This window comes from Rosa rugosa, chromosome 3 (assembly GCF_958449725.1).
Source record: "Rosa rugosa chromosome 3, drRosRugo1.1, whole genome shotgun sequence".
NCBI lineage: Eukaryota > Viridiplantae > Streptophyta > Magnoliopsida > Rosales > Rosaceae > Rosa > Rosa rugosa.
In genome coordinates this window covers 58,032,969-58,045,996 of record NC_084822.1, presented here as the reverse complement: position 1 = coordinate 58,045,996, position 13,028 = coordinate 58,032,969, and the positions used below count along the sequence as shown (strand labels likewise).

Here is a 13,028-nt window from a genome sequence, read left to right as displayed (position 1 = left end):
GTAAAATTTGTATTCATCTACTAATTTTAGCTTTATTTTGTATATATGACATCAAGTTTTAGCCAGTTTCATTAAAACTAGGTTATTTAACCATCTTTGACTAGGTTACTTAAAATAATAGTACGTTTAATGTAGCAGATGTAGTAATGTTCATACTATTATGAAAATTTTTATGTTAATTTCTTAATATACATGTATGTGTATTGAAAAACGTAATATATAAAGCTATTATTTATATTTATCGGTAGATTTGGTATTTACTAAAACCAAACCAATTTTTTCGGTAATTTTTAATTTCGGTTCTATTAGTCTCGGTTACCAAAAAATCGATTTACCAAACTTAAAATATCGGTTGGTATTCGATCAGTTTGGTAATTACCAAACCAAGTGGCAGCCTTAATATATATGCACCTTACTCGATCACTCAGCTAGCTATAAGTCTCAACACAGTATGAAGGCTTTGAAAGTTAGATGAGAACCCAAGAACTGAAGAAAGCCATAGGTAGCACCATCCTTTCATAGATTAAACAGTTCACGGTACAGTAGTGGTCCACTTCACTCTTTGATAATGACGTTTTTTTGTTTTCTAAAACCCATAAAAAATTCATTAATTTTTTTTTATCTTGTTAATAATTTAGACAAAATAAGTGACAGATCTAGAGAAATAATATTCATGTAATCCAATTAACTTTGCTCAGTATTAGTAATAACACGTTTTTTCTCATCTAAGATATATACTTTATATATCTTTATATATATATATATATATATATAGTGAGGTGTTTAAAAATCAATATCCTAGCCAACATTTACTTGCCGGATACTCATAGTTGTCTCATTGTTAATTTGGATCCATACTTCAACAAGAAATAAAAATAAAAAGAAGTCCTATGCAATCAAAATGTATCAATATACAGTTTGAAATGGTTTTGAGATGGAGTGAACTTACATAAGAAAGATACAGAAATATACTCGTTTTAGGCCGATGGGCTATGGCTACTAATTAACAGGAATAAATGTGTTTGGCTGTAACTAATTAGCATCATGGATCAACGACATCAATCAGTCAATTTATTGTAATGGCCTTTAAAACCCCATTTTAGAAATATATGATCTCACAAACGCAAGAGTATATATATATAGTACTATCTTATTTTCTTATATCTAAGAGTGTGATGTTTTATAATTCGCTATCTTTCTGGAACAATAGTTTGATTATTGCATGAAACAATTTGGTTACAAAATGTAATATTTAGAGTATCCGATTTATAACTAATTGGATGAAAAGTTTTGAGTGCGACTTTTGTGAGATTTATCTAATAAATTACTCATTGTATGATCTAGAAGTAAAAACAAAACAAAAGTTAATGCCAAAAAGAAAAAAAGAAAAAGAACAAAACAAAAGTTGTACATGCATGACCATTAAGATCGAGAAAGGAAAAACCCGTCATATATAGTTATATACTTGGATTACTTTCTCTTTTCCGATGGCTTCTCTAATAATCTGAACCTGGACGAGGTAAGTTGGTAACCTGCACTAACATAAATTAAAGGAGCTGCCATTTTTGGTATTGTTTGTCATATTCTGAACTCTTTCCTGACAGAAGAAGAAGAGAACAGGTAGTTTTGTTAGGACGTGGCATCTCTTGATTGGTGAGTCACCCCTAGTCATGTTGGCAATTCGAATATTTCTGGTCGAAGAGAACGCATTGCAAATATCAGTTATTCACTTATTCTAAAGATCGAAACTAGAGATAGGCCGAGGGTGAGTGTATTTGGTGTGATGGTGACGCAGTCGGAAGTAATCTGGATTTACAAGCAATAAACCCTAAAAAGATAAATCTGGAGTCCACCAGAGAATTTGAGAAAAATCTCTCATTTTATTAAATTTAATATATAAACTGATCATAATACAAAACATGATGGTGCTTATATAGGCATCCAAGACCTAAAATCATAATCAAACAAGAAATCCTAAAGAATCCAAATTTAAAAGGAAACTAAAAACCTAAAATAAAAGAATTCTAAAACAAATGTAAAACTAGCCTAAAAATATTAAATCCCGAATCGGATAATTAAAACGACATATTTTGGCCTAAATCCGTTAGGGCTCACTAAAGTGAGTCTTGAAGATCTCGTCGTTCCCATTCTAGGTATCATGCGTGTCAAACGGTCATTCTGGCCAAATTTTACTCCAATCTGATTCACAATCCAGAACTTGACTTTTCGCATAAGAAATCTGAAAAATCCATAACCAAATTTTCTTGGATATTGCAGAGGCTAGTAACCTCATTATGCATGAATTACCTATTTTCCAATCACTCTCCTTGATTCCACGCCGCTTCTTTATTTTTCTAGTTTTCCGGCTAAACCAGGCTCATTCTCGTCCTACATCAGATGGTGATGGTAAGTGATGGTAATGGTAAAGTAATTTGGAGTTCACATCCAAAACTAATTGGCAATGGATAGAGTGATCCAAACTCTTATAAATCCATAGGTAAGGACCAATTTTTTCCATGTAAGATGTATATATTCTCAACAGGTAAGACAATGATTTATTTTAATCCTATTAAGATGGGAAGAGGTGAGGTTTAAAAAAAAAAAAATTAAAGCTAAAGAAATATTTTTGCGCATTTATGCTGCTTTTTTGTGGATCTTAATTTCATAGTGCAAAAGATCTATAATTGTGTAACTTTCTTGTAGGCAAGTCATCAAAGGTGTTCATGCCATCATCCCTTTGTCATAGCTGATTCACTTGGTCATCATAGAATTACAAATGCTGTTAAAACATCTGGGATTCTAAAGGAGACTCTGTTCAGAACCGCCTACAATTCTAAGAAGCAGTCCCTGATGAGTGGTATATACACTTATAACTAGACCTTCCCATTGTTTAGCATGACACTATTTATCTTAAGTACGATTTCGTGTGTGCAAAATCAAAAAAAAAAAAAAAAAAAGTCATCAAAGGTGTTCTGACCTTTGGTTAATCAACCTGCATGAATATTCAAAACTCGAGACATTTAATTGTTTCTGTGGAGCAAACTTCTCCCCCATTGAAACCAAATCCCCTTGGGTTTCAAAACAAATCTCACCCTTTTTTAAATGACACATGGACCCTATGGTCTTGGAGAAAATGAATCACGCTTGTACGCAGTAAGTAGCTAGTCTTATAGACTCGACATCTTATTGAAAACCTATATTGTGAGGGAGATGGAGTTCGGGTTACGTCTTAGACCTCATATGGCATTTAATAAACTGGCACGACTTGGTGTGTTAAGACTTAAGAGAGCAGATCCCCAGTTCACATTTTAGCATTAATTTTGTGCTTATGCAAAAATCAACATTATTTAATTACATGTTGTACATGAATACAAACGGTGAAACTCTAAACTAAAAGGAAAAAAAAAGTGAAAAATAAATTAATCTTTCTATACTTCAAGTGTAAGAACAAATTTCTACCTACTATTACGTACTACTACTAGCAGGCTTATTCTTATCTTGCAAAAAAAAAAAAAAGACTTAACCTTAATTGGACAACAGTATAATGTTTGCGAAACAATCTTTGATGTTCAAATAAAATTGAAAATGTTGTTTTCATTATCCATAACACTTAAGTGAGCATTGAGATTGTATGAGGTTGTTCCGTTACTTTTTTTTACGTGGATAAGTGTTTTAGTTGGTTAATGGCTTGGGCTCCTCTGTTTTCCGAACAAGCCTAATAGCTTGGCGCTTATATTCTAGCAAGTTTGATCCTTTTCCTAAGGTCGAACCTATCTAAGGGAGTCGAATAGGGCAATCTTGCTTTGTACATTTGACCTAAATAAAGAACACTCTTATACTCTGCATCACTGGCGGGAGCATTTTTGTCCGCATAGAACTGAAATCGTTACATTTTGCCATTGTTGTTTTATACATAAGTATAAAATCAACCAAAGATAACAGTACTAGATATATGATTCTGTTTCAGTGAAAATATTTTGAGAGGTAAAAAAAAAAATAAAAAACTTGGGAGCGAGCTACTAGGTGCGGAGTTCCTACAATATGGGCACGAATTGCGTGTACTATTCTGCTGCCGCCTACCACAAAGGCACAAACACAATACAACACGTTACCTCATTTAAGAGCTGAGATTCTGAAATCATTGGCCCAAGTGAAGAAAATTCAAATCCTTATAAAGCTTAGAATACCAAATCCTTCCTACCACATTGGCACAAAACAATAGTTCCTTGTTAACACTATCTGCCACGTCAAATGCCAAAACAAACACCAAAGTTTTCAGTAACATTTGCTTTCCCACTTCGGTACCATTCTTCATTGCTTGGCGTGGTCTATAAATAAAGGGCAGGAGTCCTTCCCTTTTTCTTTCAAAAGAGAGATAGAGATACGGACAAGAGAGAAAGGGAAATGGGGAGGAGTCCATGTTGCTCCAAGGAAGGACTTAACAGAGGAGCTTGGACTGCCTTGGAAGATAAAGTACTAACATCTTACATCAAAGCCCATGGAGAAGGCAAATGGAGAAACCTCCCAAAGAGAGCTGGTATGTACTCAGTCTGTTCTTCTCTCTGTTTCGATCCGCTCTCTTTTCACTTCTGCTTTTGCTCTTCTCTTACTCTGTTTTCACTCTATTTTTAATGCAGGTTTGAAGAGATGTGGTAAGAGCTGTAGACTGAGATGGTTAAACTATCTGAGGCCAGACATAAAGAGAGGTAATATATCCGGGGATGAAGAAGAACTCATTATCAGACTCCATAATCTTCTTGGCAACAGGTAAAAACTACAGCCCTCTCACAACTGAAAATTCTTATTGTTGTTGTCCGCCACACCAACCCCCCCCCCCCCCTTCCTCCTATCAATTAAAGTTTCTACTTTGGTTATGTTATAGATGGTCTCTAATAGCTGGAAGGCTACCGGGGCGAACAGACAATGAAATCAAAAATTACTGGAACACCACTCTGGTGAAGAAAGCTAAACCCGAATCGAATTCCGGATCATCCAAGGAAACATCTCCCGCTCCGACCAAATTCAGGCCCAGAACGCCATCAGCTTCAGCATCAGCCACAGCCACTCAACCTCAAGTAATAAGAACCAAGGCCACTAGGTTAACCAGAATGCTAGTCCCATCACTCCCACTTCTTATCGATGATTACTCAACAACCACAAGCCCATTAGATCTTCGAGTTCCTCAAACCCAGTCGGTAAGTTCACTTCCTGAAGATGCAGCAAATACAGAAGTACACTTTCAGGGGACTGATGCAATGAACTTTGGCTGCAATGGATTTCAAGCAACTGCTGGTGAGGATGAAGATGCTATGGGAGACTACGATATTCCATTAGATGATGGAATGCTCAATGAGTGGACAGGAAATGATAGCTGTGATCTTGAGAAATATGGTGCTTCATTGGATTTAGATTCCTTGGCATTTTTGCTGGACTCTGATGACTGGCTGGGCTAAGAAAATAGTACCTAAATCTTTAAATATATGGCAAATAGGTTATAATGTCACGCAAGTAACTAATATGTAAACAATAAAAGTGAGGCTAAACAAAATCAAATATCGGTACGTACGATTCTTATTCCTTTGTAATTGAGATGGATTTTTGAATCCGAGAGAATTTATTCTAGAAATTAACATTGTCACGAAAAATATCACTTAATTTAATCTTCAAATTTATATGTCCTCTAGCTTAATTACATAAATAAGTGACTTTCTTGGAATTTAGTTCTTCTTCTGATTAGTAAGTTACTTTTACTAGTACCTACTGAACTCTTTTATGTGCACACATGTGATTCAATTATTTCTAGTAAGAGTTGAGATTGACTATTAAGGGTCACCTATAATTCAATTGAATATTAAAGATTGAGATTAGAACACCAACATAGCATTAATCTTATAGTATTTGATATCAAATCCAAGAATATGTGATCGTAAATTATATGTAGTCAATTGATCGAATGTGGAGTCCGAACTAATAATATCATGTAGATTCCAAGAATATGTTATTCGATCTATGGTCCTGAACTACCACTTAGCACTGTCATGTGGTGGTCTGAGCCAATAATATCACTCGAGTTTGGTGGGAACCATTGCAAGAGGTGAAAAGTAAAATTAAATTAAGAAAATCGATCAGCAACAAGTACATGTCATATGAATCGATAACATTAACATGGATCACCACGTGTACTATGATCAAAGACCATAAAATATTTTTTCTCGATCGTGAACAATTCTAATCAAATTATTATCACTAGAGTTTAATATTATTAATGCGAGAACTTTAGAAGAGTGATCGAATTCCTCACTTGCTCTCATCACGATCACGACTGAACAGTGCTGCTCATGATACTCATCTACTTATGCTATATAATTAAGAGAAGAGTTTTTATAAAACATTTGGATTCAATTTGTATATTATATAACTTTTTTTTTATTGGCTGATTTGTATATTATATGACGCAGTCAGAAGTAACGGGGTTTACAAGCGATAAACCCTAAAAGACATAGTTCTGGAGTCCACCAGAGAAATAGAGAAAAATCTCTAGATTTTATTTAATTTGATATGATAAATTGATTCTAATACAAAGCATGATGGTGCTTATATAGGCATCTATCATAATCTAACAAGAAATCCTAAAGAATCCAAATTTAAAAGGAAACTAGAACTTAAAATAAAAGAATCCTAAAACAAATGTAAGACTAGCATAAAAATATTAAATCCCAAATCGGATAATTAAGACGACATATTTTGGCCTAAATTTGTTAGGGCTCACTAAAGTGAGTCTTCAAGATCTCGTCGTTCCCATTCTAGAAAAGTATCATGCATCTCAAACGGACAATCTGGCCAAAAGTTAATCAAATCTGATTCATAATCAAAACCTGACTTTTCGCACGAGAAACCCGAAAAGTCCAAAACCAAATTTTCTTGAATATTCCAGCGGCTAGTAACCTGATTACGCTTGAGTTACCTATTTTCCAATCACTCTTTCTGATTCTACACCGTTTCTTTACTTTTATGGTTTTCCTGCTAAACCAGGCCCATTCTCGTTGTTAGAGCATCTTTAGTAATACTAGCCATTTTTTAGTCAAATTTTAGCCAAATAGTCATTTTAGCTAGCCACTTTAGAAATACGTTTGCATTAGTACTCTCTATTTTAGCTAGTTTTGAATTTATATTATTTTTTAAATGAAGATTAAATAGTTTAAATGTATTTATAAATTACATAAAATAACTTAAAAGGAATATTTTAAATTAGAGAGAGCCTCATATCACTCTCTATATTTAGGAGCGAGATAACTAAAAGTTATAATGGAGAACCACTTAGGAGTCTGGTGTAGCTGCTAAAATAGATAAAAAACTAAACATGCTCTCCAAAATAGTTAAAGAACCAAAATAGAGAGTTTGCTAAAGATGAGATGCTCTTACATCGTACTTTTATAAAATTCCATATAATATTTCATTCTCAAGTTGAATGTTCTACAATCCAATCACTCCCTTTCTCCCCTTTCACAATCTTCATCATGCTACAATAACTTCACAACTCACATGCATTGTATATGTATGTTCTAAATTTAAGAAAGAATTGCATTCTTCTAAATACATCAATTTTTGTCTCCATCGTGATAATAAAAATTTGATGTATAGCGAGTAATTTTACTTGAATTATTAGAAGAATTTTATTTCTCAATTGAATCACCGAATGCGTTATTTTCCTGTATCGTGACAATTGAAAACTTCAATTCAACTGTTATCGACACCAGCGGTATCTGATTAATGAACCTAATGACATGACATCTTCTATGAACTTTACAAATTGGTAATTCATCTTTAATAATATTTAATATCACGTCACTAGCGTTGTCACTTGTCAGTGCAAACTTGTTTGCTTTCTAAACGGAGACCAATAATTTGAGGGTAGTCTGTTTCGCTCACGACATCTGATTAATTAAAACGACTTGTTTCAACTTACCATGTCAACCTAATGAACCTATAAAGTATAAACCCAACAAGGCAAGGCAATAATAACTAGTTATTTTCATATTAAAAATATATCGCTAGCTAAGGGCTATGAAGCACTTTTCAAAAAAAAAAAAAAAAGGGCTATGAAGCATGTGTAATGTGATCGATGACAATGACATCGATGATGTTTAAAACTTTGTTATGATTGCCACAATAAAATTTTTTAGGTGGAAATCAATTACACGAGAAATGGTACCAATTAATGCATGTGATCAATATATCTTGTTCTTATTTGATGATGTAACAACATATATCGAGTCTTTATATGCCAAGTGTGCGGACCATATACATGAGCATTAATCACTTGTCCTTGATCTACGTTAATTTTTTTAATCTTTTTTTTCTTGAAACGATTTTTTTTTTTTTTTATCTTTATGTGATGAATATTTTGAAGTCGTTCTATAATACATCTGAGTTTATGATATTATATGAAGTGAGAGAGCCATTCTAATGAGGACTATTAAAATGAATTATTTAAAGACTTTTGTGTGAGATCCATTTTTCGATCACATTTTCGCAAATCAAGGGTTGAATATTTAGATATTTATGTGTATATCATTTATGCAATTTTTCAACCAAATTGAAAATCGTTAAGACACTCATAATCGTGATTTATCAGTTATGAACATGAACGGTTCATGTTTGACAGATTTAGTTCGTTCATAGATTTGATCTAGTTCGGTACTTTAACGATTATTGATTTGACATAAACTTTTCAGAAGTGATCTACTCATGCATCCATAAACTTTTAACGATTGATTTATTGTGATGTAATCAAAAATTGGGCATTCCAAATAATTGATTAGAAAGTCCTCAACTAGTTCTCATTTTAGTGATCCTCATTATAAGAGATCCCAGTGAAGTTAGAGCGTTTATAGGCATGTTTAGTGCTACTTCATAAAATTATTAAATTCAACAAATTATGCACTTGCGTTAACTATATATGTTTCATTCACGCAGTCAATCATTTTAATGTCCTACTTGATTGCAAACTCATACTATAAGATGCGGCTACTACATATACGAAGTTTGAATCTATTTTTAAGTACGGATACAACACAAACATAAAAGAAAACAAGAGAGATTAGTTTTGTTTTTTCTAGCAAAGAAAAAAAGAGAGAGACTATGATTTGTGCTTTGAAATGCTGGTAGCTAGAAGGGGAGGGGTAGGTTAGGGTTTGAGGTGGGTGAAGAAATATCTATTAACTTTGATCCATCATATTCACCTTTGAGGTGGGTGAAGAAATATCTTTCAAAATTCAAAGTTATTGACCACTAATTTTGAATAGATGATTAATTTAGTTAATGCACTTGTAATTACCATGAGCCATTTTCTTTTTGCTCATATTTAAGAGTATCAGAGAAGTGAGATATCTATGTCTTAGGAGCATGCTAAAAAGTATGGTTGAAGTATTTCATTTTGTTCCATCATGGTTTACCCATAATTTCTGCCATTTCTCATATTCTTTGGGGTTTTCTTTAATTTAGCTTTTCAGCTCTTTCCTTTTCTCAATGACTTAAGGATCAATAAGTGATGACCAAAAAGTTTGAGTTCCCGTCCCTAGCTATTTGTCTAAGATTAATCATGGTGATTTTGCGGATCCAATAGAAAAGGTGAAATAAAGAGTATTTTCTTTTTTTGGTTAAAATGTTTATAAAAAGACAAAAGTCAAGTTAGTAAAGACAAAATTAAAGTTATTAAAAAATAAAATAAAAAGTGTGGATTGTAAAATAGAGTGTAAATTTCATTTTTAATTTGTCTGATTTTTTTATGACAAAACATGTAATGTGCCCGTTCACTCAAACTGAAATCTGTTACACGTACCGTGTGTTCCACGGCAGCTGATAATCTCTAGGTTTTGCAATCTGCAATTGAGCAACGGGACAGCAACATGATCGAGAAAGCGAGGGTTTCAATTATACAACAACACGTACATAATTAAGATTATACAATAATACAAATTAAGCTGATCTAAGCTGCAGTAGATAGCTAGGGTTTGATATATATGTAGTTAAACATATAGATCGATGTGGTAGTCCAACTACTTTTAGAAGGCTTCTATTCTCAAATGACGTCGTCTGTGTTCCTAACCCAGGCTATATATAATATATATATAAGGTTAAAAGAGTTGATTAATTAAAGAAGTTGCCCTCAATGACCCCAAATGGGAAACAAATGTGGGTTTGCATTACTTGGAGCCTAAGATTGTCATAAAAAGATCCATGTATATATTTATACAGTAGTGTTCCCCATGGTCAGCTGCTGACCAGGGGAACACGGCTGTATATTTATATACCAGTGCAGGTCTTTTCGAAAAGAGATCTGTCACAGATTATAATATTGACCTCAATATGCAGCCTTGAATCAGTAAACCACGTTATTTGACTTTTTTTGTGTTCGTTCATAATGCTGGTGTTAATGTTGGACTATTGTAGTTAATGTAATTTGTACGCACTTTAACCAATTAGTTTTGTTTTACTCTACGAAGTAAGTGATGTCAAACATATTGAGTACGAATTAATCAAAGAATTATTTTCAACAATTCATTAATGTTGATTTCTTCCGCATACCAAATTCACTTTCACAATAACAACGATTATATTCACTTACAGTCTTACTCACCTAAGAGACAGTTTTATGAGATTGTGAGGGGTAAATGCATCTCAACCACATGTATTAAATTTAAAAACTAAAATTATAATAATTTGAAACTGTGTATTTGTTTTCAGCCGTCAAATTCAGTTTCTCTCACAGTCTCTTAAAAACTTTCTTTAAGTGAGCAAACATCTATTAACTTATGCTAATTAATCAAAAACATTGACCGACCTCTTTCAATACTTAATGTGAAATTAGGCAAAACCTTAGAAACTTACATATACAATAAAAAAAATGTCAAACCCTTAGAAGCTAGTCAATGTACATGAGGTAAAACCTTCCTACCAAAAACCAAATGCTTCTAGAAACATACAAACATGAACGATCTTTATGTCTTCGGGGAGAAAAATATTCAGCGGCCTGCAGAGTCTTGCACATCGTTTTCAATCCCACATACGTGCTAAACTCATTCAAACAATTGTTACAGGTTAATTCATCTCCTCCAATAATGCATATGCGTGCACAGTTATACCTGAATATGTAGAATTTTGCAACTTAATTAAGTTGCATACTACCTAACATTCTAGCAGCAAGCTGGTAAGTTTCATATATGTCAAATGTAATGGAAGGGCAGATGAGGACTGTCTCACAATACAGAACGCAGTAGCTTCCTTGTCCCTTCGAATTCAGTACCTTGTGATTTTTGTTTAATTTATGAAATTCCTAGCCTCGTGACGTACGTCATCATCAAAAAGAAAACTCAAGCAGTCAATATCACAATGACATATTGGAAAATTCAAAGGAAGAAAACATAAAATTGACAGTCCTTTCAAAAAAAAAAAAATTTGACAGTTAAAATTTTAATAAATTGAGTTGTTGATCAAGCAGGTAGTAGTTACTTGAGATTGTCTTCGTCCCAGAGCTGTCTTCTATGTGTTGTTCATCTATGAAGTTTTTATTTATTTTAAAAAAAAAACTGTTATTTCTAGCCCCATCTAACAAATAAGTTAAGTAACAAAATGTAAAAATAGCATATTAAAAAATTTACACTATTTTAATAAATAGTTTATAAGTGGCTGCTTTCAGCCTTTCATTAGCTTCTATTCTCACAATTCAATCCTTGCTTTCTTTACAACTAATTTCAAATGCTGTACGTATTGACCATTGTGAAGACTTATTTAATTAAATTTCCTAAGTTCCTAGACAATCGATGTTAATTTGATGTTTGAACTAACGCGTGATCGTGAAGTACCCTAATTATTTATGCAAATATTAATTTGTGAAGCTGAACCATGATTGATGACCAGAACATTGAGATATGATTCATATATAGTCATATATAGTCTTTGACTCTTTGCAGATCCAGGAGAAACTAAAGGACCATTATTGTTATTGTTGTTGTATTATTGATTTTGAGGGTCGTTTTTGTCTGAGTTTTGAAAATGAACCACTATGGTGCTGCCCTGATCCGTCACCTATTAAAGTCTGTCACGTGACTCACGTCCAAGTACCGTAAGTCCCACACCGGTTAATAACAAGTAGGGTTCCAAATTTCCAATTAATTGGTGAAGCTTGAGCAACAGAAAGTCAGAAACAGAAACAGCAATATGAAGAAGAAAAGGCAGGGTTAAATGATATATATATATATATATATATATATATATATATATATATATAATGCAAAATTTAAGCTGATCATCAAAGCTAAATATATATGTGTGTGTGTGTCCAATTAGATCGATGATGATGTGTTGCAGTCCAACTACTTTAGAAGGTTCCGATTTTCAAACGACGTCCTAATGAAATTTCTAACCCGACCAGGTTAATTAAAATAATAAGATCGAGTTAATTAAAGTAGCTGTACTCAATGATCCCATGGAAAACAAACTTGGGTTTGGATTACTATGTGGTTTTACTTGAAGTACAAGATTTGTGTTTAGGCTATATGTATATCCATTAACAAAGGTCGTTGACCTTAACAAAGAGTTAATATCCATTAACAAAGGTCGTTGACCTTATTAAATAGGCACATAACGAGAGTGGATTTTACCTTGCTTTCGATGTGGGAGAGATGGACCTCTCCTATTTAGTAGTGTTTAGGCTGTGACATCTCCTATTTAGTGGTGGGCTGTCCCAAAAGTTACGCTTATGACGCAAGTCCTGACCAAGGTGACAACAACGCTATGTGTATCGATTGACCTTAATATTCTGCTGGTATGTACAAGATAATCATATGCTAGAAGCTATGTAGGTCTCTACCTATTTTCATTTCCAAGATAGAAGATCTGTCACACCACAAATGTTGATACTGATCTCATATATGCAAGACAGATTTAGTAATGCCACATTATTTGACGTCTCGCATTTGTGTTCGTTCACGATGCTGGACAGCTGGTGTTGAAAATTAAGCTCATAA

The 13,028-nt window shown here is 33.3% G+C and overlaps 1 protein-coding gene across 1 annotated transcript; it reads left to right on the top strand.

The window, feature by feature from the left end:
* The first annotated feature begins 4,238 nt into the window (after positions 1–4,238).
* On the top strand, positions 4,239–5,676 carry LOC133741130 (transcription factor MYB123-like). Its single transcript, XM_062169078.1, has 3 exons — positions 4,239–4,537; positions 4,638–4,767; positions 4,883–5,676. Exons 1-3 carry the CDS (start codon positions 4,405–4,407, stop codon positions 5,451–5,453), a joined length of 834 nt encoding a protein of 277 aa, XP_062025062.1. The 5' UTR covers positions 4,239–4,404; the 3' UTR covers positions 5,454–5,676.
* The last annotated feature ends 7,352 nt before the right edge of the window (positions 5,677–13,028 follow it).

Excerpts from the sequence above, each read along its gene's own strand:
- LOC133741130 (XM_062169078.1), top strand. The coding sequence starts at position 4,405 with ATGGGGAGGAGTCCATGTTGCTCCAAGGAAGGACTTAACAGAGGAGCT. Across the intron at positions 4,538-4,637 it reads AAACCTCCCAAAGAGAGCTG|GTTTGAAGAGATGTGGTAAG; the intron begins GTATGTACTCAG and ends TTTTTAATGCAG. Across the intron at positions 4,768-4,882 it reads CATAATCTTCTTGGCAACAG|ATGGTCTCTAATAGCTGGAA; the intron begins GTAAAAACTACA and ends GTTATGTTATAG.